The sequence below is a fragment of the Xylocopa sonorina genome, chromosome 10 (assembly GCF_050948175.1).
Source record: "Xylocopa sonorina isolate GNS202 chromosome 10, iyXylSono1_principal, whole genome shotgun sequence".
Lineage (NCBI taxonomy): Eukaryota > Metazoa > Arthropoda > Insecta > Hymenoptera > Apidae > Xylocopa > Xylocopa sonorina.
This window is the reverse complement of record NC_135202.1, coordinates 5,381,465-5,407,191: the sequence shown is the minus strand read 5'-3', so window position 1 is coordinate 5,407,191 and position 25,727 is coordinate 5,381,465. Positions and strand designations below refer to the sequence as shown.

The following is a 25,727-nucleotide window of genomic DNA, read 5'->3' as shown; positions in this document are numbered from 1 at the left end:
TGGGTATCTAGACGCGGTTCTCATCAATCATTGATGAAATAAAGAAACTCGACGAGCAAGACAGTTGGAAATTAACGACGGATACTTAAGAGACGATTCCTCGTGAAGTCACGCTGCCAGGAAGAACACAACGGCGTGTGAAGTACAGCTTCGAGTTCCTCTTCTTGCAGAATAATCTACGTCAACCGTCGCGTTTGTACGTTCGACTATTTCGATCAATCCCGCCCCTCCCTCGTTCTCTATACATCGTGACATTTTATTCAACGTTGGTCCGCGATGTGTACACGATAATTCCGCTCGAAATCGTGCACACACTCGACGAGCTGACCAAATACAGCCTTTTATTTCCACAAACGAATCGAATAGTCAATGGCGGACTCGACTGGCTGACTGCGAGTCGCCTCGAATGCACGCGTGCCCGTTCGAATGCGATAAATAAAGAGTAAGCCAGGCTTCTCTCCGAGGAAGTGTCGCTCGAAGCTGCACTCGAGGATTTCGAGCAGAAAGCCAAGGTGTGTCTGGGTTGGTGGGTGTCGATGCGTGTACGTTGGACCGGGTTCGAGGGGTTGTAACAGGGTTTTCTGGGACGGGGACCAGGTGGCCTATACAACGTCGGAGCGCATTCCGGTACACGCGGGCAAACATTCTGCGCGACGCTACGGCATTTGGTGAAAATTGGATATCGAATGCTTCGATGGTAACCGAGCGAACCGCGGCCGCGTTCACTGCGGAATCCGGTTCCGAACGGGGCCTGTCGTTTGCGAAACATCGCGCGCTGTTTAATCGTAGCTGGCTCGCGGTTTTGCTCGCGGAACACCCGAAACCTTTGTCACATCGCGGCATTTTCTACTCTGCCATCGTTTTCGCTCGACAGTGCCTTCTACAGACACGCCGCTGTTGATTTCTCCGCAGGAAAATGAAACTGTACCCCTTTTACGCGTCAGTTTTCACGTTTTTTCAATTGTTACCAGATTATGGATAGTCAAATATATATCAAAATGTTATTTCGCTTCTAGTTCGTCCGCAGAATCATCTTTGAACACTTCGTGCAATACAGAGACTCGAGTGGACTGCAAACCGAGGGAATTTCACAATAACAATATATGCATGGTTTATTTATACTCTATGTATATACGGTTTTGGAAACAATCGCGAAATGCAACGCAAATTCTATAAAAAAAAAAAATCTTCTCTAATGAATAACGACTGAGCAAGAAAGAAACGACAATCGCGAGCCTCGCAGCGCCACCCATTCACCTAACCCACCCAACCTACCCCTATCCACCGTCTCTCCTCGGAGCGCGCCAGCTACGGACTTCCAGCCAATGTCCCAACCCTCATTTCCACCAATTACCGCGCTCGTCCGGAACGGAGCACGTAATCGACGAGTTAGAACGTAGAAATAGAGAGAAAAATAGATAGAATCAGAGCAACTTCGTCGGGGATGAGTACTCGGGGGTGGGTTCCGGGTATCCGATCGTCGAGAGAGTACCGGGGACCTGCGAGGGTAACCAGAGAGGTGAAGGGTTCGACGGTATACGGACGATACGTGTATTTAAAAAACTGGTCCGCTCGCGCGCTGCTCCGTACAACGTGTACGTGTATGCGTGTGTCACGTATAAAATACTCGAATGAAATACGTGTGCGTACCGGTTCATGAACTCGTTTCTTTTTTTGTTCGAGGAGTCTGGTGGTGGTGGTATATATCTCTTTTCTGGAGGTGTCGGTGGTGTTCTGGTATAAACTGGGAGGGTTGTTTTTGGCTCTGGTGGTGGTGGGGGCAGGTGTGGGTCGGGGGGCGGTGGTGGGTCACGAAAAACAAAAGACTTACGGCGTCTGCCACGAGGTGTGCGGGCGGGAGGGCTGCCTGCAAGTGTCCACTCTTCAGCAGGGGGTCGGCGAGGCCTGCCACGCTGGCGTGTAAGGGGCTCGGGTGGAGAGGATGATGTGGGGTCGTAAGGTGGGCCGTGGATAGGAGCGGATGCCCGTGAGAAGCGGCGAAGGCCGAGGATGAGGGGTGGGCCGCGAAGGGCGAAGTCGTCAAAGTTTGGGTGTTCAGCGAGGGCGGGGTGGGCCCGGCAGCGGGCGCGGGCAATGGCAATACTGTACTTACGTCCGAGTGGGCGGGCACCGCGTAATTACCCTGGATGGTGTAGGCTTGCCCACCAGCCAGGATCACTGGCCCACCAACTTGGGGTTTGGGGCGATAAGGGATCGTGGCACCTTTGGGAGGGGACTGAAACAGAAAGCAAACACATCGCACGAGTGCGAATACACCGGTCGAGATCATTCACGGCGAGGCTAAGAGATGGTATACGTGCTTTTCTCGTATATTCTGGAGGCTGTTGGTTTTTTGGGATCGGTTAATAGTCTATCGTGAAGCCGTCACCCTGTGTGTTCATCAATAGACTACGGATATTTCGATGTATTTCAGTTTACGCGAGTAGATTCAACAATATAGAACTCGCGGAGAGGTTTGCTTTCATCCCCTAAACGAGGACGAAGCAAACCATACGTATTACATAAACTTCACTAAGACTCTCCAAGTATCCGTAGTCTACAAACAAATTAATAACACCTTGCAATTTATTATTAATTTCTCTCCTATCTTAAAAACGATATCACTAAACAGTTGAAACTATATATCAATCAGAAGCCATTTATCAGCAAACGACTATTTCGTTTCCTCAACCCGTTTACAACCAAACAGAGTGACGTCTTCGAGGGTAGGTACCATAGTGGAGTCGACAAGTTTTGACTGTACAAGTTCTACAGAATATCTCGTTCAGCGATGTTCGTAATCACAAAAAATTGACGATGAATGACCACCTCCCAGCAGCCACAACTCGTCGACCCTGGACCATCGATGTACGTACCTCTAGCATAACACAGCAGATGTGGTATATGCACTGCGTGATGGCCTCGCTGGTGCCAGAGATGGTAACCGCGCGTTCCGTCGAATTCGGCAGCATGTCAGAGGCGACCTGGATCGAGGCGCCGGTCACCTCGCGGATCTCCTTGATCTTCGAGCCGCCCTTGCCGATCAGGGAGCCGCACTGGGACGCGGGCACGATCAGCCTGAGCGTGATCGGCGGCCTCGGCACACCGCCGCCACCTTGGATGTCGTGGAACTGCGAGCACCACTCCTCGAACTTCTTGCAGATCAGCGTGAACGCTTTGAAGATCGAGTTCGTCGGCCCGGTCACTGTCACTATTCGCTCGGGGCACGAGCCGTCGGATATGTTGATCTTCGCGCCGGACTGTGGACCAAAAAATCGAGTCAGTCTCGTTTCGAATCGTATTCAGAGAAGGCTCGAGAGAGATTGCGGGACGGATACGATCAAGTGATTCTGTATACTTCGACTCCGTTTAATGGAGTGGAATCTTGGCGATCGCTGGGTAATTCAAGCTTCTTGTCTGACTTCTATTACTGAATCTACTGTAGAGTTACTTGCGCGTTCAGATTAATGGATTTCTATTGTATATTGTATACGAGATGAAGTGAACTTTGTGTATAATTTTACTCGGTTTATCCACTTGCATACTTGTAATTAGTTACATTGTACGATAAATTTAGTAGCTATAAAAATAGTCTGAATTCTATGAACTACAATTGTTTAGAATATTAATAATTCGTAAAGTTTCGTCGATCGTTAAAATTCCAAGATACACCACCGAATTCGAGGAAGAAGAGGATCCGCGTTCACCAACCGACGCTTATCCCTACTGCTTGATTCCCCACATCCGACCGTGTCCGTATCGCGTTTAAACCGCTCGTTCGCAATTACAAAGTAAAATAAACGGCTGCTCTAAAACCGTGCTTTCGCGCGGTTCACGCAGTTTGCTTTTTCCAGCTGCACGTATACATTATTTATAATTTCGCCGCGGCGCTGTTCCGTGCGGTTGCAGCGAGTCATTATCGTGCGCGCGATAACCGACAATCGCGACGCGGCGCTTGTCGCGTAACTCTTTTCTTTTCTTTCTCTTTTTCCTCTTTTTTTTTCTTCTCCCCTCTACGCTGCATCTTTTATTCTGTACACAAGAGAGCGAGGCCCGCGTTCGTAGCCGCTCAAGTGATTAAACACCGGACAATAGGCGTTGAATTAAACTATTGAATACCCGTGTCATTGTTGGAAACCGTATTACGCTACCCGCGAGGAATCTGGATGAAGCGCGCACGGACCTTTTCCACATCCACGGACCGATTTAAACTTCATTGTTCCGTTTAAGCGCGGAGTAATGTTATTCGTTTATCCGGTGAACGTAAAAACAACGCGTACCTTCGACGATTTTCTGGATCTCCTGTAAACGATTTCGATTTTTCAAACTGGGGACAATCGCTTAGAAATTCTTCGCGACTCTTGAACTTTGTGCTCTGCGTAAGGGATGGAAAACGATAGACAAATATATCTGGTAAAAATAAAAGTTTTCTGTAATTATATTGCATAGAAGATGGATCTCCTAAAAACGATTTCGATGTTTCAAAGTGGGAACAATCGCTTAGAAATTCTTTGCGTCTCTTGAACTTTTGTGCTCTGCGTAGGGGGTGGAAAACGATAGCTTGACAACCATAGCGTAGATTATTTAAAATTATAGACAGCATTGTAAGAAAATGAAAAATGATAAATATATTTGGTAAAAATAAAAGTTTTCTGCAATTATATTGCACAGAAGAGAGTGCTATTGAAACGATAAATTTCCAAAAGCTTGGCAGGATGAAAACGAGAGACATGAACGAGAACAGTGGGAATTAAGGGAATGTGGAGCAGCAATGGTACTTCTCTCCAGAGATTTATGCAACAAAATGGAATCTACATAATTTTATTCTGTATCGATGGAACACGCTTACTATCATCCGCTATATTCTTCTCGATGAGACGATGTATTTCTTTATTTATCGCGCAGGAGAAGCTCTTTAAGCGAATACAACAACCTACGAATGTAGGTCGTTGCAGGCTATTTTAAATCTCTTTGTTACACCACCCTAACGCTGTGCCACCTGATGAATTTGTTGCGTCCGTTAGCGAATTAGGCGTGCATCGATTATACGGTGCTCGCAGACCGGAAAATACAGGATCGTTATTAAGAAACGTGCACAGAACCACGAAGAATTAAGAAAGCAACTAAACGATTGAAAGATCGAAACTCGTCGATTTTTGTTCACGTGCAAATAGTAAGGGAATATCGAAATTCAAGATGCGTCTCTTCAGAAACGAAGATCGAGCAAGAGGAGATCCAGAAATGCGCGACATCTTGTTTGAAAGAACATTGCAATTTGTCACGCTGCTTCTTTATATTAGATCACCCTTTGCGCGACTCGTATTCTCAATATCGAAGCGGGAACCTTTCATGCGACAGTAATAACGAAGAATTCAGTCGGCTTCACTGAATTTCCTGAAATTTTCTGGCCAATAAACAATATGTCGCATGAATAAGGCGCGAGGAACGATCGATCGTTAACGCGATCAATCGCTCGCGCGTCGCGCTTAATTAAACTCTGTGTGCTATAACTAATACATTGCAAAATTAGATGATACATCGCGCCACGCCGCGTTGTACGTGTGTAAATATTGCCCGAGCCAATTCTGTGTGAAATGTTCTTGTTTGGCAAACAATTAATCAATTAAACGTGAACCTTGTGCACACTTTGAAGAATACCGATTATACAATTGTTCGACTTCGCGTGGCTGCCAAAATGTGCGATCTGTGCATCCTCGAGGCTAAGGAATGAACGTGGTTAGAGGAGAAACGATCAAATTCGCGTGGTTAACAAATAACAACGAGAGAAAGAGACAAAGTGTGAGAGAGAGAGAGAGGATCGATTAATAGAAATTGACGTCTAAGTACGTAACAGTAACGAAACGTGACATTGGCAACGGTTTCACGGCGTAACGTGTAACAAATCGAGCCACCGAGCACGCTCGACGCGAACTAATTGCCACCGACGAGGGCTGCTCGCTGAGAGTGCAGTTTTCGGGGCGCGTACATCAAAACCAGGGGTGGGACCAAGGATGACCTTAGTTCGCAGACTAATCGCGAATCGGACCACCCACAGGTCTCTCAAACTTTGCAACGGAAAACGGAGCCACGGTGAGAAATGCTGCGACAGCCAGATAGCTGACTCGTTCGACTTAACAACTGAGTGGGCTCCCGTGATTCACGATGATTAGGCGTGTGTCTGGTCATCTAATGAAATGCCATTCCAACTTCCTTTATTGCAAACGCGGATCGAACTTTGAACGGTTCTGCGGCTTGTGAAGCGTTGGAAATTTAGGAATTCGATATGGTATGCTGTTGCACTGTTTGATGCGTGTGACTGGATCTACTGCCAGATTCTTGACGCCTAATCTACTGGCTGACGTTGGTGCAGAGCGTTAATAATGATTGACGATGGGAGGAATCGGTGTGATTTTATAATTGTACGAACTTATCTATTATAAGCGTCGCACGTATCGTGTAAATTAAATAAAATGGTAATTACTAAATTGTATAACAAGAATAACGTCCTTTTTCTTAATTTGAACTCGATAAACGATCAAATTGGAAGCTTTTTATGGCCAAGTAATGAACATTTTGGAATGGTAAATGTAAGGATACTTAACGGGTAGAAATAATAGAAATGATCAATTACCTCTTCTCGGAACCTCTTCACGATCTCCCCTTTCTTTCCAATGATGCTTCCAACCTCCTGCAACAAAGAGAACGGGAAGTACAGTTAGAAACGGGACCGATCTAAGCCGTAAACTTTACGACGGTTAAACGCAACGTGTTCGAACCATAAAGTTCAAAGCAACGCGCTCGATCGCCGTGCGCCGTGGATTACCACGGTAAATCCTGAATAACTGCTAGGAACGAGACCCCCCGTTAAACGCAACCGAGTTCGCCCCACCGTTGGGTCTCTGAACCCTTGGCTCTCGGTTATGCGTGTACCACGATTCGTATTTCATCGTTCCATATTTTCAGCAATTAACCCATTCGCAAAAGATTATCTTTATATCAAATCTCAGCACAAACATCTCCAAATTTATTCTGTTCCGTAGTAAAAAAAAGAAAAAAACATATCCGTTTCGCATGAGAATTGAAGGAATGTAAAGTTGACTCTGGGATCACACCCGTCTACTGATTTACTTATTTCTCAGAAGAGAAATTCCAAGGAAACGGACGTGTTTTATCGTCTGCCGGACAGTATCAGAATTTCGCTGGGAACAATGGTCGATCGTTCGAACGCGGATGTCGCGGGGCGTGCGAGCGATATCGAGGGCTCGTTTCCAGGCGATACGCGTGCCGGTGACACTTGTAATCGCTCGCCAACGTCCAGCTACTCGATTAATATATGCGGCATGCTCGCCAGCAATTAATTCAGCGCGCGTTCAATCAGAAACGATTTTCGCCGCTCGTTCCTGATGTCGTTACGCACGGTCCGTCGCTTTTTACGATTGACATTGAATCAACCCCCGTTTCATTATTACCAGGGTGGGTGGCACGCGCGTCGCGTGGTTCCCACCTCTCTTTCGATTCAATCGCTTCTCTATTCCACATCCAGAATATTCCATTTTTACTCTGCCAATCGTTGCTCTTCTCCAACTTATCGTTGCGCAGTTTTACTCGCCGCGATTCGATTTTATTCGAGCGCGTAATCTCGCAACTGGCGACGCCTTGTGCAACTCTCGCTCAACCCCGGGTGAAACCGAGCGACATTCCCTCGCAAGTGTACCGAACGGTCGAAACCTATAATTAGTCGCGCGTCCGTGGTCGATGTCCAGCCAGATCTCGTATCTTCGTTGACACGGTCTGACCTCACGATAATGTCACCGCTTAGGCTTCTGGGCGGAGCAGGTATGCGTGGCTGTTCCTCCGCTCCCTCTAAACTTAGACGCCGGCTAGAGAGAACGGCCGAGATGCCAGCGTCCCTCGTTCCGCGGGAGGCGATGCCACGAACGCTGCGCGTGTATCGTGCTGAATTCTTCATTTCTCGAGCGACGTCCCGCTGCGAAAAGCGGATCCTGTCTGAGCGGGACGACGCCTCCTTGCAAGGGCCAGGGGCGCGCTTTCGAGGGATGGAATCAGACGCGCGCAAGATTTCTCATTTTTTTTTCAGTTACTAATTGCGGTGTGCTAACGATATCGTTGATAATCGAGATGCTACGGTTTGGCGATGGAGCGATAAACGAGAGAGTTCCTAGAAGAAGACAATACCTCTGACGCGTAATCGCGTTGGTCTCAGTGTCGCGGTTAATCGAAAGCGGCTAAAATAATTACTCGAAATCCCGAGCAAATAACTAATTCCAAGCAAACTGAATTATCCTCCCGAAAAAAGGGAAATTAATGCGACCTTGGTAATTCGATGGCGACTTAATTGGGAGTTCTAAGGGCAAAGATTGCACTTAGTTGGCGTGGTAATTACGTTAAACAACTGTTTTGTGAGTGGAGAACGTGGTCCCTCGAGAGAATACTGTTTAAGGTTCTTCCTTGCGAATAAATTACACGAAGGAAATTACTTTTGCAGAGGGACTAAGTTTCGCGAATATTACCTGAACGTTTTCTTAAGCGAGCTCCTGTACAAGATGAAGCGAGAAAAAATCATTTTTTGTATCCTCTTTATAATTAATAATTGTTCAGAATTCTCTCAGTAGTTGGTGAAAATATTTAAGCTGACAATTAACGAAAATAAATTTCCGTTTGTTTATACGTTCCCTATTGTTTAACAATTTATCTGTTCATATTTTACCATTGCCTGACACTAGCAACAGAGGAACGAACAAAACAATCGCGTTACGCGTACAATAATACACTGTAACCGCTAGCATGCCAAAGTGAAGGAGCCATCAGTAGAAGTGAACCGCGTAAAGTCAGACATCGCGTCTGGCGCGACAAGATTTATTTCCTCGTAACAATTTCAAGTCGATCCACGTATCCATACTCCAAAATCGCACGTCTGGCATCCATCACGTTAGGCCTCGCACCAATAAACGGATCAACCCCTTCACCGCGTTATCAAAGTGAATACAACGTATAAAACCCAACGTCTCGAAGCGCATCGAGGCCGTTTCTCGCGCCTAGGAAGAGAAACACTCGAGAAGACACCCTGCTGCTATTCCACGGAAGGGCTCGAGAACCGTTTCAAAGACGCGGTTTCCACGCGAGCAACCCTGATCAACGACCGTTCCTTTGTCCCTGGAACCGTATCGCGAAATAGACCGCTGGCGAAGGGGAAATGGAAGACGCGGAGGAACCGTGCGGAGGCGCCAAAGCTTCGTAAATCATCGCGAGGCCTGTTCCCGGCCGTGTTCGCGGGGCTGGACAACGCGTCACCGTCGACGAATCCCCTTGGAGGCAAATATAGCTGGAACAAGAAGGCGCAGACGAGACGGTGCTGGCGAACGGCCAATTGGAGGTCGCGATCGAGCTCGCTCTGTGCGCTCCGTGGACGAAGGCTTCTCCTGCGATCCGAAGCGGCGTCGTAACGGAAATCGAGCATTAGGAGTGGTCTGGCGGTTCCGATGCTTCCGTGGGGCGCGAAAATCGCGTCGTCGTCGAATTATTAGGGCGATAGACGCCGTGGGATTGGATGGCGTCCAGACTTTTTCGTTGGAGAACGCGGAGGAAAAGGTGGATGACGTTTTGGGATGGGGTTTAAATGTTTTCGAAAGGGTGCAAGCGTCTCAGAGACATCCAAGTCGTGCTTTTTCAATTCTGTTGTTAATAACTTAAGACAAAAATCGAGACGATACGAAAAGAATGTAGGAAACAATCGTAAGTGCATTCGATCACACCTTTGTTACTTGATACGTCGACGAAACGAGGTACTTGTCCGATACAGACTTATTGAACGGCTGAGAAGTCTCTCGACGGTGTACGCGGGAGAAAAAGGAGGAAACGGATGTAAGAAGCGGAGCAGCGACAAGATAAGACGCGAGTCGTTGGATTTACGCCAGATATTTATGTCGATGCCACGCGATGGTACTCGCGTAGCGGAAGTAACCGTGACATTGCGGTGGTAACGGGAAAAATTGTCGGAGGTTCGGTCGTCAGATTAGATACAACGTAAGTTCATCGTCGATCGCGACGCGTACGATAGTCTTCTTCTTTGAACAGCCAGAGATAACAATACGACCGTACAATGGTCGTATTCGCGAGAACTGGAGCAAAAATAACGCGACGAACGCAGATCCACGCGCGTAAACGAATAAGAATTGACCGGTAACGAACAATTGGGTGCATTCAAAGTCCAGACGGGCGAGTAAAAACTTGTTTGACGCGTTGGAAAAAATCACTGTGCAAACAGAGGCACGTATCGATGAGAGAACAATGTCTGATTATTGTTAAACGAACTGCGTGCTCGCGTTCGTTCACGGCGAATAAAAAAGCGCCATTCCAACTACTGGCCCGTGACTTAAGGCTTAATTAAGTCATGCTTAGGTGGGTTTCACCAGTGCGTTTTAACTTGGGATTAGTTTTATGGGCAAAACGTGGTCAAACATTTGCTAACATTCAATGAACAGTGTATTAATCGTTGATTTAAATACCATTTGCTCTTTTTGCTTCTTTTTTTATAACTGACTCCTTGCATTTAATTTCTAATTTCGAAATAGCGAATTCGATCAATTTATCGACGAAAGTGGATTATCAATTTCGAGTGTCAACGAAGGAACGACACGATTTTTATTTTTATCTCGCATACCGCGTGCGTAGTCCAAATACGACGATTCGTGTTGCAATTTTCTTAGAAACTGGCCAGACGAGGGAGACAATGCCACGAAGTGAGCGACGAAAATAATTTCTACGCGAAAACGATGCAAAATTCAATTAAAAACGTAAACGAGAATGGGAAATATAATTTTACAGCTGGCGAGCTACGAAGCTGGCTGAATCAACAAACTTTTGCAGGAAAGTGAAAGAAATTTAAAACGTACGCTGCGCACACGTGTGCAGGAAATAGAATTCTGCAGTTGGCCAGGCGTGTTTAGAAAAACCAACGTACGAGAATGCCACGAAATCTTGCGTGTTCCTTTACACGCCTCGTGCGCGCAGAAACGAGCACCAAAATGTTCGATGATACCAGTTTCACGATAATTAAATCAGCCAAGAATTAAGCGAAGTACGACAGCGTAGAGTTGTCTCAGTCGTTTAAAGGGACACGCAGAAACTTCAAGAGCTACCTCAGAAACAATTTTCAACCCCTTCCCGCTGAACAAACACTGAAATGAATTTCGCCCGTTTTGTCAGTTCCACTGCCACTAATTCATGTCACAGTGGAGTACAGTTTATTAGCGAGTTATAATAATGTAACGGTAATCAAAACACGATTAGCTCCAGTAATTAATACCCCATAATTTTGATCGAATATTAATTCGATTGTGATGGTGTGCTGGATACTGGTTTAGAAATCAGATCTCACCGTGAAATTCATTATCGTATTTGATTTGATTTTCGAAAAATCCCCGCGCCACTTGGAACGTTAAAATTACAGAAAAACGCACGGTTGATCTTTGCTGATGATAAATACCTTATCTTCGTTCCACGAAACGGGGATGAAACTGAAATAAAACGCGTTGGTCGTTGTGTATTAAGATAATAACGAGACGGCAATTACTATCAGTGGAAATCCAAAGTGTAATCAGACTGAATACGACAGATAACTTTTTACGATGTTTACGAGCGCTCTCACACTTCTGTTAAGATAGCGCTTTATCGATAATACAAGTAAATATCGTTTTTCGGCTGTGAATAGGCGGTTGGAAATTTTTGAGCAACTTCGAGGGGGACTTTATACGTGTCGCGTGATTTCAATCACGATTTCGAGCGTCGATACGCAGAATAAACGATCGTTTTCTAAGTGTAAACTGTAACTCGAGGGAGGCTGAAGCCTCCCTCTCTAAGCTCTCATTAAAGATCAGTCTCCTCGATCGAGTTCGCGAGGGAAACGCGACTTCTTTGAAGCGAGGAACTTCCAGCGCGAAACTCGCGAGCAGCTCGCCGCTGGGTTTTAACGACCGACTGACGTGTAACGAATTAACGAGAACATCAAATTATTAATGCGACTCGCTGAGTGCATCTGCGTATAATATATGCGGGAGTTCTCGCGCTGCTACGCGGAGTTGTGCGTTTCCAGCGTGGTTAAAAATGAAAAAAAGATCCTCGAAAAGCAGAATCACGTAACATTTATATCTGCTTTTTCTACCTTCCAGTGATTCTAACGCAATTTCGAATTATTATGCGACAAGATGAAATGGAAGTAAAATCAGCGAACTGCTTCTACGTGTTTTCTCAATATTTCGTGATCCAATTACTATCATACACGTAACTTAGCAGCCTAACAAAACACTTCGAATTTCGAGCCACTGTTACACAGTCTACCGCTGAAGTTCTCCGCTTTACATCAACAAACTCTTCCGTTTACAATGCGATAGCAGTTTCTCTCTCTCTCTCTCTAAACTTCCACTGTTGTTGACTGGAAAATTTCGCGAACTTCGACGAATGGAAATTTAATCCTGCAAGACCCATCGAGACAGTGTAAAATGCTGCGAGGGTTAAGGAAGCGGAAGCTGAGGGCACGAGGAGGGTGAAAGGTTGCGCGAGACGTCTGCGAACCATCGAAAGGATAATGGAATCATGATAATTCGCGTCGGGGCAAACGATTGGCTGACAGCCCTGGCCGGTGTCCAGCCTGTCCTACGAGTTCGTCGTACATATTCTCCTAGCAGACATAATGGTTCTCCGGCCAAAAACGCGGCCAGACGTATTTATTTCGCGCGAAAGAGCCTGCCTACGTATCCGTTTACTCGGCTTGCGAGCCTTCCAAATCGACCATTTTGCAACACGCGTGGCTACGACATTGCCGTACCCAAAAAAGATCCTACGACACGTGTGGTCACTGTCCACTGTGTTGACGTCTTGCTCCACAAGTATAACATTATTATTTTTCATCCTCTGATCACCACTGCGCGTGAATTCGCCATGAAAATTGTTCTTAACGCTGAGGGTGTGCGTGTGTGAAGGCTAACGTGAAATTCGTATCGATTCTACAGCGTGGAGATGATTAATTGGACGATGGAAAATTATTGAGATTCTTTTTAGTGTATCGCTCGTCCTCGATATTATATTATACTTTATTTCACACTGTGCGCACGAACTATTTGGCAACTCTGGGCGCCGCGGACAGTTGACTATCGCGTGGCAATTGACTGTGAACAAGACGTATTTGTAATTTTGGACGTAAACGCGTCCTCAGAAAACGGAACACTGAACGCGGCCATGCGTCGCGGGAGCGTCGTGTAACGTGCTCGTGTCAGCGTCGAGTTTATTGGTGACGCGTCGCGTCCACCTCGATCAGAGATCTTGCTACAACCGCTCGCGTCCGGGCCGATCAAACTTCCCAAATGTTTCCACCATCGCGAACAAACCAAAGACGCCAGCAAATTCTCCGCAGCTTCCGCTTCCTTGTCTCGCCGCTGAACTCAAGGTACGATAAGAAGGTACCATTAAAAACAGAGAAAGGGAAACAAAAAAGACGAAAATTCAACCGTGGCAATTCACTCTGGCATGGTGCAACGCGCGCAAGAAAGAGAGAGAGAGAGAGAGAGAGAAAGGAAAGCGGGGAAGCCCCATCGACGTCGACAGCGTCGCCATCGGGGCATAAAAACGCGGGTGTAACGAGATTTGTCATGGAAGTACTTCCCGCGAGCACGAAGAAGCCGTGAGGGGTGCCAGGCGAAAGCATCTATAGGAACAGCCGCAACCAGAGAGAAGGAGAGCGAGCGAGAGAGGGAGGGATGAGAAGAGGGTCGGCGCGACGAGCTAGAGGGAAACCCTCCAAGAGGGTGGCTCCCACAGAGAGGGTGCGGAGGGCGCTCGCCGATAGGATAAAGGGAGTCTCTCTCTCTCCGGTCGACCAACCAACGAACCGTCCCTGGAAAAAGAGCCCTATGGAGCAGCGGAGCATCATCCAGATATGCAGAAACGTGCAATAATTTCCGTGCTACACTTCAGCACGAACCGTAGGTAGGTGGTATCGGATACGTGCGCGCAGGGGGTTGCAATTCAGAGGAATCTGTGTGCGCACCGGTGAGTATATCAGAAAACGGGCACAGCGTGGCTGTGTGCGGAGGCAGGAGGGGCAGGAAGACGATGGGCTACCGGTGTGGCCGTTCGGGGGTGGCGAGCGTTCGAGGCTCTCGCGTTCCCGAGATTCTTCGATGATTTCAATGTCGAGCGCACGGGAATTGGGATATTACTTGGAATTGCCGGGAACCGGAGAGATCTGACTGAATTTTTGGGAGTTTCGCGTGGGAGGACTCGAGGATGTCTCAGAGGCTTCTCACGGAGGGAGGATACACGAAGAAATAGAACTGGATATTTCTGTAGCGACAGCGATTACCTTTGCTAGATTTTCTATTACTGACTTACGATATTCAGAATAACCGAGCGAACTGAATCGCTCGGATCTAACGCTGGCAAAGATCGAGTGCGCGATGTATATCCGTACAAGGGAACCAGCAACAATCCTCGACGATTCTCCGAATAATTCGAACGCTCATCGCCGCCCAACTCCACCTAACCCAATAATAGAGACTCCGCGCCGCGTTAACCTCAAACCGGGTCCCGAAAACAATTCCAAATTCACCGGCTCTCGCGCAGCAGATTTAGCTCCGGCGTTCACCAGAGTACCGCGTAACGATCCCAACTATCGTTTTCCCCCTCGTCGACGTATCCGACGCCTGTTCTCCTCCTCTTCCTCCTCCTCGTGGCGTCTCGCGGAGCCAAGCTATCCGAGTGGAACGACACAATGCGAGCCGCAAAAAGATGCGAGGACAGGGCCAAGCGGCCGGTTCGACGTCTACCAGGAACGATTAATCGCTAAGACGGCGGACATTAATTGCCGGTGCCGCGACAACCGGCCGCGCGACAATTAATTACCAACGGGGACGGCGCGAACATGGCTGACGGCGACCAGGTGAACTTCGACACGGTAATGGGATCGTAATAGGTCGTGAAATCGTACGAATGCCTTCTAACTAGCCTCTTTCTCTGCGTATATAGTCGATGGTCCTGGTAGAGTTGCAACTAAGTGCGACTTGGGTGAAACATTCCGATGAATCACGCTGTGCGTCGTCCAAATCGGGTATTTTGAATAATGTATTGGTTCATGGTGTGCAGACGGTAGCGACCACGTTATGAATCACTGTTACGATATTTAGAAACAGAATGGAAGACTGTATAATTTTGACAGAGCGTGTCGATTGTTTTTTGATAACATTCATTTTTGACTGGGGGAGGCAGTGAGTAGATGGGAATATTTATGGGGCTGGTTCTAGATAGGCACACCATAATGGCCCGTCTCGTTTTCTAACGACGCTACCACGGACTAATACTTGCGAAATAGCTCGTCTAACGGGGCATTGTGATTTATTCATCGGCGAAAAAATAGAAATGGAAGGCCGCCGGATCGGCGAAGGGAAGGAAGTTCAAATTGTTGGCAGACGGTCAGATTCTCGGCGGATCACTCTCGCGTTCGCTCGTGCCGTTTCTCGACCAGTTTTCCTTCTCTCTTTTTCTTTTTTTTTTTTACCATCCATGCTTTTTACGTTCTTACCATACGTCGACGAGTGGTATTGTACGAGGTGGAACGTTGTATCGGCGGGTCTGATCAATTCGCGATTGAAAACCCTGCCAATTGACATCGAGAGAGCACTTAGGCGTTTTTACGGTTCAGATGGGGCCGCTGGGAATACGAGTTGCACATAATTAGCGCAGAAACGTGAGGTAGTAATTTATACCGAGTTATAAAAACCGTATACACGTACTTGTACGTTTCATTCACTGCGTTACCCGCTATTACCAACCTTTGGCCATTTTTGTCGCTATCGACGATTGCGCAATTCAGATTTATGCCACGTCATAGAATTCTTTGGTAGGATTCGATAAAAAATTTCAGAGCGATCGGAGATGTAAATTGCATTCGTGACGACTCCACGAAAGGTTGCTCGTCGCGCGTTTATCAGGTACGAAACAGCGAAACTAGACACAATGATTACTTTATCAAGCGAGGGAACGCAGAAATAATGGGGGAACGGTCTTGTTACTCGAAATTGCTATTATCTGAAACAACAGATCGGTATTTCGGTTAATTGCGACAAACATTATTGGAAGCGAAAGATAGAAACGCCATTTCGTACTCGGCCGTTTCTCATTTCAATTCGAAACACCGAGCTCCCTCGATCCTCCGCTCGTAATTGAAGTCTGCATGGGAAACGAATCGAGACCTAGCTATTTATCAACGACTCGTTCCCGTTCGTTTTGTATCACAGTTTAATTCGCCGTAAAAAGTTCAGGCGCTTGAATCGTTCGACTTATGCATTGAAAAAAAAAAAAGAATAATTTATCCCCAATTTCCCCTCTCCGTCTCTCCGTTAAATAAACGTGAAATTAGGCGAGTAATTACGGAACGGTGGCGTGTTTCGATTCTGCTACTTGACTCCCAACTGGCACGGTGAAATACTTGTTACGCAACGATTACCGTGGGGTCAACTTGACGTCAATTATAAAACTAGGTGAAACACGTGCCTATAGTTTATCAGCTTGAACACTTGGCTGTATTAACCAATCGCGAGCGATTAAACAACAGGAAAAAGCGTTACGAGTAAAACTTGGCTGTTAAAAAATGAAATCAGGCTGTGCATGAGGAATGATAAAGCAAGAGGAGTAACATGTGAAAAATCCGCAGACACCGATACGTACGTGTACATAAATTCTCGAGTCACGTGGCGATACACATGGTTAAATATAAAATTCTTCGAGCCGCGTGTCGCTGCCTCGAATTCTCGGCTGGCTCGGAGGTCGGACCGGAAACGGAGCCGCGGGAGGTCGATTTGCTTTTTTTCGCCGCGGCGTGGATGTCGACTCGGTCGTGCCTATCCATGACCCGAGTCAATAATAAATCGGTTAGCGCGTGTGCCAAGAAACGTCCTCCGACCCTCTTCGTTTCGCCATTTTATTCGCCGCTCGACGCGGGTTCGCGTGCTCGACTCGATCCAGCCGTCGCACGGATTGGCCCAAAACGGGGGCGGTGATTGTGGAGTAGAAAATAAGACGAAAACGAGGAATAAATAAATCGCGATCGTGTTTCAGTTGTCGAGAGACGAGAGTTTGAAAATCTACGCACGCGTCAGCTGTGGGTGAACGTTCTCGCGAGACAGTGCAGCGCGCGACGAAGCGCTAATCGCAAGATGGCGGTTGGATGGAACCTTCAAAGTCGCTTTTCTCAAAAACGAACCATCAACCGTAATTTTTCCATTCTTGACTTTAGTTTTATTTTGGCTTGTAGAATCATCCCCCCCAGTTTAATGCAATATTATTCTTAAGTCACTTTTTATTTTTTTTCATGAAAAACCCCATTCGTTTTCGTTTATCCGTGGTCGACTACTCTGTAGACTTGTTCACCCGTTTGACCCACGCGAAACTCGTTTCGTGCGTTCAACCCTTACTAGCAGTCGATACGCATCCCCTACTTGAGGCCGCGATATTATCCACCGGAACACGAAGAGAAGAACGCCGCGAAAGGACTCGCGTTTACACGCGGCAGGCCGCTTTTATTGCTGGGTGGAACCGCAGGGAGAACAAATGGGAGAACAAATGCAGTAGCCTGGCAAGTGCAATTTTGAGTTCCACGCTGGTTTTCGAGCAGTCGGATTCCAATGAACGGCTCGCGCGATTTAGAGTTTAGGATGGTTCTTCTGTAGCCGTTCGCATCTTCAGTCTCCGCATATTAGGGGTTGAAACGTTACGTCGTGCGTCGTTGAATCGACTGCTCCGAAATACGCGAAATTTTGTTAAGATTCCTCTGGTTTAAAATTAAAACTGCGACTTGTGTGCAGCAATTAAATTGCATTTGATGAAGTAAGCAACGCTAGAAAGACATGAGACGCGAGAAGAATCGAACTTAGAGGAGTCTTTTGAAGGACAATGTCTACAGCGATATCAATGATAAGACACGTCTAGCGTGACACGATTTGCATGTGGTGTGTTAGACGGAAACGTGACGGAAAGGGTTGCAACGACGTGCCGCGCAACTAGAATGCGAGGAGAAAATAATGCGAGGCGGATCGACGAACGACGCCGCAGGGATTTACGAGCGGCGACGCGAGCCAAGACGATACTACCCCCGCCGTCGCGGTGCTTCGACAATTACGATTTTTATTCTAGCGTCCGTCACACACAGGGAAGGCTATCAGGTATTTTCGTCGGACTTGGATTACCGTCCGAAAATAACGACCGCCGCGTGCACTCCGCCATTCCGTCAGCGTTGTAATTCGTGCCACGACGTGGTCAGCGATCGATGATCCGCTCAACCCCTTCGCTGCGCCGGAAGCGGTGGTTTAGACTGCGAGTGTATCAAGAAAGTGGGTACGTTGCTTTCTCAAAATAAAAAGTTTTTATTCCCTAATTTTTAACAGTCAGAATTGTTGTCTCTGTCGAAATTGAATAATTTAAATTATGGGTTAGAGCAGCTCTAACGGGTATTCCTCTGCACAAGGGGTTGAAAAATTTCGTCATAACTGTGCATTGAATATTTCTAAATTATGATTATTAATTAAAACACATTCTCTGTCTCTATGGAATGATTTGAGATATTTAAAATCGAAGAACGAAGAGGGAAATTATTTAAGTAAGGTAAAGATAAATTCAAACTATGCCGAGGAGTAAGGAACTTAACATTTTTTCCGCAGCGAATTGTTGGAATTTCAACGAACAATACCTAAGTAGTTAAGCTATCACAGTGATATATATTTTGGCAAGGATCGCGCTCTGTCTAACACTACAATTGTTCAGCTGATGAGTTTACGACGCGATGTAAATCTTATCGATACGGATCTTTCTCAACCCGCCACAATGAAGAAAACGCAAGCATATCTAAAACGAGCGTTTCGTTACGAAAATTGATTTGAAAACTAACACGAAACAACTTCAAAATTTCTTCGAATTCCGCCTCACAAGACTTGTGCGACTTGGCTCGCGACTTAATCTCAAAATCACTATGCTACAAAAAAAAAGCATCGCTAATTGTAACTGCGACGATACTAGATTCACGTTGAACTGATTTTTTCGACATCAACGTTTCCAATTCTGAACGATTCGCCTTAATCAGTGTACCTAAATTCCGATTTCTAACGCGGCAATGTTCTCGAACGGATATTAGAGGAATATTCGCAGGGATTGTGGACGGAAATTTGGCCTGAGAACGCTAATGACGATCTTTCGTACGGTTTGCACACGATCTGCGCACAATTCGCCCGACGGGGCACGCCAGTATGCACCGTGGGCATTGCTCACGGTCTTGATTCGCGTTGGAATTCAAGCAAGAGAGTCCAGGACCGAGTTATGTCTTAACGATGAAATGCTTAATTCCGGCAACAGTTTCTTACCACCGCGTGCAAAGCGCTGCGTCGTTTAAGGGCTTCTGCTTCGACGACATTCTGCCGCGAACTAGGGAAGCCCCTGAACCAGAATCGAGAGCATCGTGGATATAGTTTTCGAGGGGTTGATATACATCCGAGTACTTAGACAACAGGAACGATCGTTAAGGCGAATTTACACGGTCCATTTTGGTTACAGAATAAAATGAAACCAGTGCGAACAGTGTGGATTATTATTAAATTAAATTGTGATTTGTATATGCTGGATCTGTTAGTTTTATCATTCATCGATGGTCTTTTAATGACTCGATATCAATTTTTATCGACACGCCACATTTTTGATAAAAACTTTTTAATAAAAATGTACGAATTCAATTTTAGATAATGAAAGTAACCAAGAATTTATGGTTTCATTGAAAGCGCGTGCAGTATAGGAATTCAAGGAGTATGCTCGCATCGATATCGCTAATAATGGCCGCCACTAGCATCGACACACGTGAATCATTGAATAATTGTAATTATAACAGCAGCGCGGGCTCCGCGGGCTAAACGAGGAGTCGAGTGACAAATGCGTGTTTTTATGTAACATTGTGCAACACCTTACTCTCAGGTTCAACTTTGCAGCTCGTCTTCAATGTTAAATGAATTCTTGTTGAACGCGTCGTATATCATGTTGCACAATTACTTTGTTCAGCTGATAAAAAGAAAAAAATGTGCTGCCTTGAATCCGTATTTAATGCGAGCCAGTCAAAGTGCGGTGCTTATTCAGTAATTGTTGGAAAATATGAATAAGCAAAAAAAAAAAAAAAAATTATACAAAAATTCCAGTGTAAATTCTTCTTTTCTTGTTATTTACTCGCATTCGAAGAAGAATTTCACGGTACACGTTAACGCAAAAAATTGATAAAGATTAGACCAACAACGCATTCCTCACCGACCCCTTATTTACTCTATAAGCCCCAACCGGTAGGATAGAATGTCAGTTACGCAACCCAGCAGGATGCAGTCAAAAAACTAGGGTAACAGTCAATTGCTAATGATGAGTTTAATGTCTTGTAGGCGTTGTACGGACGGTGTGTACGCGTACCAAATAAATTAACCGGCGTGTTTAGTCGAGCCGCCAATTAAGGAGCAGGTTGTCGCAGGCTGGTAAGACGAAATCAACGTGAAACGCTATGAATAATCAACAAATCCCGTTCGTTGCATTTAGTAAGCCGACCCGTTTCTAATTTCAACTTCACCGAAATTACAACTAACGAGAGCGAGCATAACACGTCTATACGATTCCGTTCAAACTATTCCTTTGATTAACAATTCCAATTAAAACGTACAATACAAATTTCTTGCTCGAACGCATTAATAGCTACCAAACACCCAGATACCAACAAACTAAGAACGCTACACCCCTCAAATGAAACTACTTACAATCTTCTATACTTCCCACATTTCTACTCTAATCTCGACAAATAAAACGTCCATCACGCATACCAACGTTAACAAGAGATATCCGCATCGATGTAGCTATTTTTCTAAAAAGAAATCTGGTGAGAAAAAAAAAAAAGAAAAATAATAGCAAAGACACGGGTGATAACGATTATAATAAAAGAAGAAGCGAGGCGCATTATTCAGCGTTAAATTCCCGGCAAGATGATAGATGGATCTCAAAGGGGCATAAGCTTAACGAAGCAAGGCGGTAACGTTAATTAATAACAGCGCGTACCGTAAAGGGTTGGTGTGTGTGTGTGTGTGTGTGTGTGTGCGAGTGGGGTCTCTCTTACCTTGCCCTGCATAATCAGGCGGATGGTCAGGGTGACCGACGGGTCGTCGTTCAAAACTGGTTTGTTATCCATACTGTCCATAATGGAGTCACGGATCCTGCGATTTAGATGGTGGCTCTTCCTGAGAGTTGCGGGGGGAAGGGGGAGGATGAGAGGCAGGATAAGGTGGGCAGGGGAAAGGTTAGGCGAGTGATTTTGGTTGGAGGGGTTCTGAGGGACGTGCTCTTCAAACGCTCCCAGGTGTGTTCAGTCCTTGCACTGCAATCAAACGAGGTATTAGGTTATCGAGTGATCGTTCAGACATGAAATGTTACATTAAAAATAGTTGTTTAAAATTAGCGCTTCGCGCGCATTGATTTATTAATACAGGGGTGGCGCGAGACATCTTCGAGGGAATTTTCAACGAGTTAAAATAGCAGGACAATTGTGAATAATAAAATTGCGTTCAAGGTATCGTTTGCGATAGAAACAACTGTGATAGTTCAGGTGTCTGAACCAATGTACACACTTGATATATATAACTTCTGCCATCGGTGCACGCGTGCTAGATAAGTTTCCAAACTAATTCTTCTTCGAAAGAGAAAACTTTATATTTTAGTCTTATTTTTAATTACGGAGTCTTTTAAAGTTTTTGTTAAGTTTTACCAAACACTTTGTACCGTATATAATATAAATTTACAAGTGCGAATAAAGGAGCTCCGTCGATTAGGGTTCCGCGAGTCTTGTAATTAATCAAGGATGTCAAGCTGTTCCATCCATTAGATTATTGCGCTTGAAGCAGCATAAAACAGTCACTCTCGTCGTTCCCTCTCGATTTCAACAATCGTGGAAGCGATAACTATCAAAGCAATTGTCTTTAACTCCATCTCGCTGAATATGTACACCGATAGGCAACGTATAATAAAGAGGGGTATTTATGTAACCACAAAAGACTGGCAATGAGAATCGGATGTCAAGATTGCAATTATTCAGATAGCACTTAGCACTGGATATCTACTCGAATGCAAATGGTATTTCGAAAATAAATTAGTATCGCAACAAACTCCCACAGAGAGTGCTTCTGGGATCTCTGCGACTCTTTGGTTCTTTGCTATACTTCCCTGAAACTTGACGTTACCTTTCCAACAATGTTGCAATTGTGCGTTTGATTAAAGTTAAGAATGCAAAGTACGTGACACGAGAAATTGCGTAATTTGTTCGAGTTCATACAAATGCAATCGTTACATTAATTTTATCATGCCAACTCTCTAGCTGTACAGCACTATACATATGAGAGATAGTGCTATCTTAGATCGTAATTTCTCGACCCAGATAGTTGTGAAGAATTTCAAGATATCGAGCTGGTCTCTCGTATCTCCTTGATATGTTACAATACCAAAGATAATATCCTCTGCGAAAACCCTGTGGAAGCGCGCTTTCTAAAAGAGGGCACAGGCGTTCCTTTTGAATTTACAGCCAGCCGCTCGTGATTCACGAGACAGATGGAAATATTGCTAAAGAAAAACACGAAATCTCAGTCACGTTCGAATAATTCTAAACACTGTCGCAAGTTATACCTGTGCGCTCGTCGCGTTTAATATTCTCCTCCCGTTTTCTTTGTCAATCGAGTTACGTTTGATCAAAGCGGCGAGCATTTCGTTCCACGAAACTTTCTCAAGACGCACTTGACCAACTCGACGACTGTCTATCGCTAACTTTAGTAATTGCAATTCATAAACACCCTTTATTGCGTTATATCGAGACACCTTGTAAAATTACACACTGGAAATCAAACTTTTAATGAATTAACCGCTCCAGCGAACGATCAAATTGTTCTAATTGTTCTACGCGTCTCTAACTAACGTTGCACCAAGGCTCGCCACCAAGAAGTTTACGACAAAAACGTGCGTTTTACTTAAAAAAAAATGACAGAAACAACATTTCCAACGCGACGATTCAGAATTCTTCAGAACCCTAAGGCAACCGAGTTACGGAACCGATTCGCTAACAATAATCCACCGGGAAAACCCAAAGCAAAGCGTCGCAGAAATAAACAAACCAATTGCGTATAAGACGTAACGAAGTTTCCACGTATCCAACAGACTTAAATAATAGACCACGAGTAACGGCAACGTAACTCTTCCTAGCGTCTAGCTCGAGTTAGAGCTCTATTTTCGCGAGAGCCAGCAGCAACAGCAACAACAACGCAGCTACTCGAAAACGGGGCAATGGCCCAGCGTGATGCGCGCTGCATTTTGGGTGCTCTGGAATGCACGCGACTTGGTTCGCGTTGCCGTTACCCTCGCGTGGATAAAGAAAATTCCGTTTTAAATGGCGAGGACGTCGTTTCCAAGCGCTGGCTACCAGAGATCGCGTCGTGTGTCATTGGCTGGCTGTTCTTTGTTGCTCCTAACGAACCGCTTCCTCATTACGGGCACGTGTATAGAGGCCACTTAAATAGAACTTTCTGCCACAAAGAAACTGGCCGGCCGCGGGACCAGGAAAAATGTGTTCAATAACCGCCAGCTGGTCTGTTTATGGGTGCCTGTGCGCGCGAGGTATGGATGCGCCTTGGGAAAGTACGCGAGGGCTGTCGTGGAATGTCCATTTCCATCGCGAGCATGGCACTGAACGGTACGAGCGCACTTGTTTAATCGTAATAACTGACATATCGATTTATCAGCTATTAATAATACAAAACAATGATTACACGTTTAAAAAAGAAAAAAAATGATTTATATTATGCCAAGAAGATTTAATGAACCAAGTGTCTTGTGAGTGTGATAGTGTAGGCAATTGCGTATCGAGACGTTTTATTGGTAGAAAATTTCGAAATATTTCCTATTGTTAATGTCTAGCCAACTGGTCTCTATTTTTACAGTTTGTTCCAAGAAATTTTTGTCTATTCTAAATATCGACGGTTTGGTATACAAATTTGATAAAGAACGATTTAACTCGATCACGAATTGATTCAGTGGTATAGCGTTGACGTAAAATTAATGCTGCCAGCTACCTTGATGTAATAAAATCGATGAATTTAATATACATAGTAATTCGACATTACTTAACGCTGATAGCGCAAATAATTTCTCAATGATTCTAATTCTTTCGAAGGTATTAATAATTATGCCATTTCACGTCTCCCGTTGCAAGATTTTGATAGTCATTGTTTACGTACACGCGTGGCGTACCGTCTATTGTAATTAATGCATATGGTTACACATCGCGCTTTCTAATTAGTGTAACAATGGAGCACGCATAGCCGTGTGTACTGAATTATCCAAAATTTTCAAATATTTTCTTGTTTTACAGAAAGAAATAATTTGCACGTTGCGCAGCTACGTTACTTTGTATTTCTGTTTCCAAGTTACAGCACCGTAGCCTGTTAACAAAAGAATAATACGTACGCTCGGGTTGTTATATCATGGAATACATAAATTTGATTAATTCACGCGGTTCAAACCCCGGTGTCATGCATATATTAAATATTAACAGAATAAATGGAAACCTGTAATGGTAAATCTGTTTTAAATAATTCCTAGCTAGAGCCAAATGAATTTATAAATAGAGACGTATGAAATACTGTCCTCTATCGAGGATATCGAGATGGACGTGGGAGAAAAGACGAGTGGAAATCCTTTTCGAAGTGCAAGCAGAATTTTCCGATGGAAAATAAATTGGAATATTTACGATTCAATTATTTCATACAGAACGTATTTCTTGACATCACATTCGCCACTTAACATATACAAGAAAGAAATTACCATAAATTCATATATAAATAACAGGTTATTCAAATTTTATAGATTATAAAGCACTACAGTTAGAAAGAAACGGTGGTCGTAAAGTTCTCGTTACGCAAGACGAATCTACGATATTGTTGGACAAAAATGAATAATATTCCCCTCGGTTGCTCTAATGCGAAAACTCGCAATAGTAATTTCTATTTCGATCGAAATGTCCTAACGCAATTTCAAATAAAGTGTGTCAATAGTTATCTCGATATTTTCTAAATACCGTGTCCCACTTTAATCCATGCAGCTTCTCTGCGCGTGGATATAAAAATTCCGCGCCTACTCCAAAGCTGCCACGGTTCACCCTCTAAACTCGAAAACTTCTAAGCTCGTCCACGAATGAGGAGATCAGGTGGGTCGTCGTGGAAATTCCGCCGATGAAATGCTAATAAAGTCCGCGTAAAGGGATTCGCGGTTACGAAATGTTAGTAATTCCGTGGAAACCAAGTGTAATGCCAGCAGGTAGGGCTTCGCGCGTACAGTTTTCAGGTCAGACGATAAATACCTAAAAGTGCCGTAGCGATGTCTTCGAACGAGCAACGAAAACCGAGCGGGACGTAAACGTGGCGGCGCATCTACGCGATCTAATTTGCTTCTGGCCATACCACCTACGCAGTCCTGTTCCTTTGAGCTTCGACGAGCCTCTGCTGGGAATGGCACGATAAAGGTCAATTTCCCCTTAAGACGGTGGCTTTTGAACTACAAAGGTTGCCCCCGTCTACGTATTTCTTTTTACACGTAATAACCTTTTTTTTCTTCTTATT

General features: G+C 45.1%; 1 protein-coding gene across 4 annotated transcripts in view; it reads right to left on the bottom strand.

The window, feature by feature from the left end:
• Mub (poly(rC)-binding protein mub) overlaps positions 1–25,727 on the bottom strand; it is a 123,174-nt gene that overhangs the window by 22,701 nt on the left and 74,746 nt on the right. For 3 of the 4 annotated variants that reach the window (XM_076902273.1, XM_076902272.1, XM_076902275.1), the window contains 4 exons: positions 21,191–21,448; positions 6,632–6,688; positions 2,877–3,260; positions 1,832–2,236 (listed from right to left, as the gene is read on the bottom strand). In XM_076902273.1, coding sequence (XP_076758388.1) covers positions 1,832–2,236; positions 2,877–3,260; positions 6,632–6,688; positions 21,191–21,271 — 927 coding nt within the window. In that variant the 5' untranslated portion in view covers positions 21,272–21,448. The remainder of the gene's footprint in view (positions 1–1,831; positions 2,237–2,876; positions 3,261–6,631; positions 6,689–21,190; positions 21,449–25,727) is intronic. The other variant, XM_076902274.1, reaches the window with a different exon arrangement.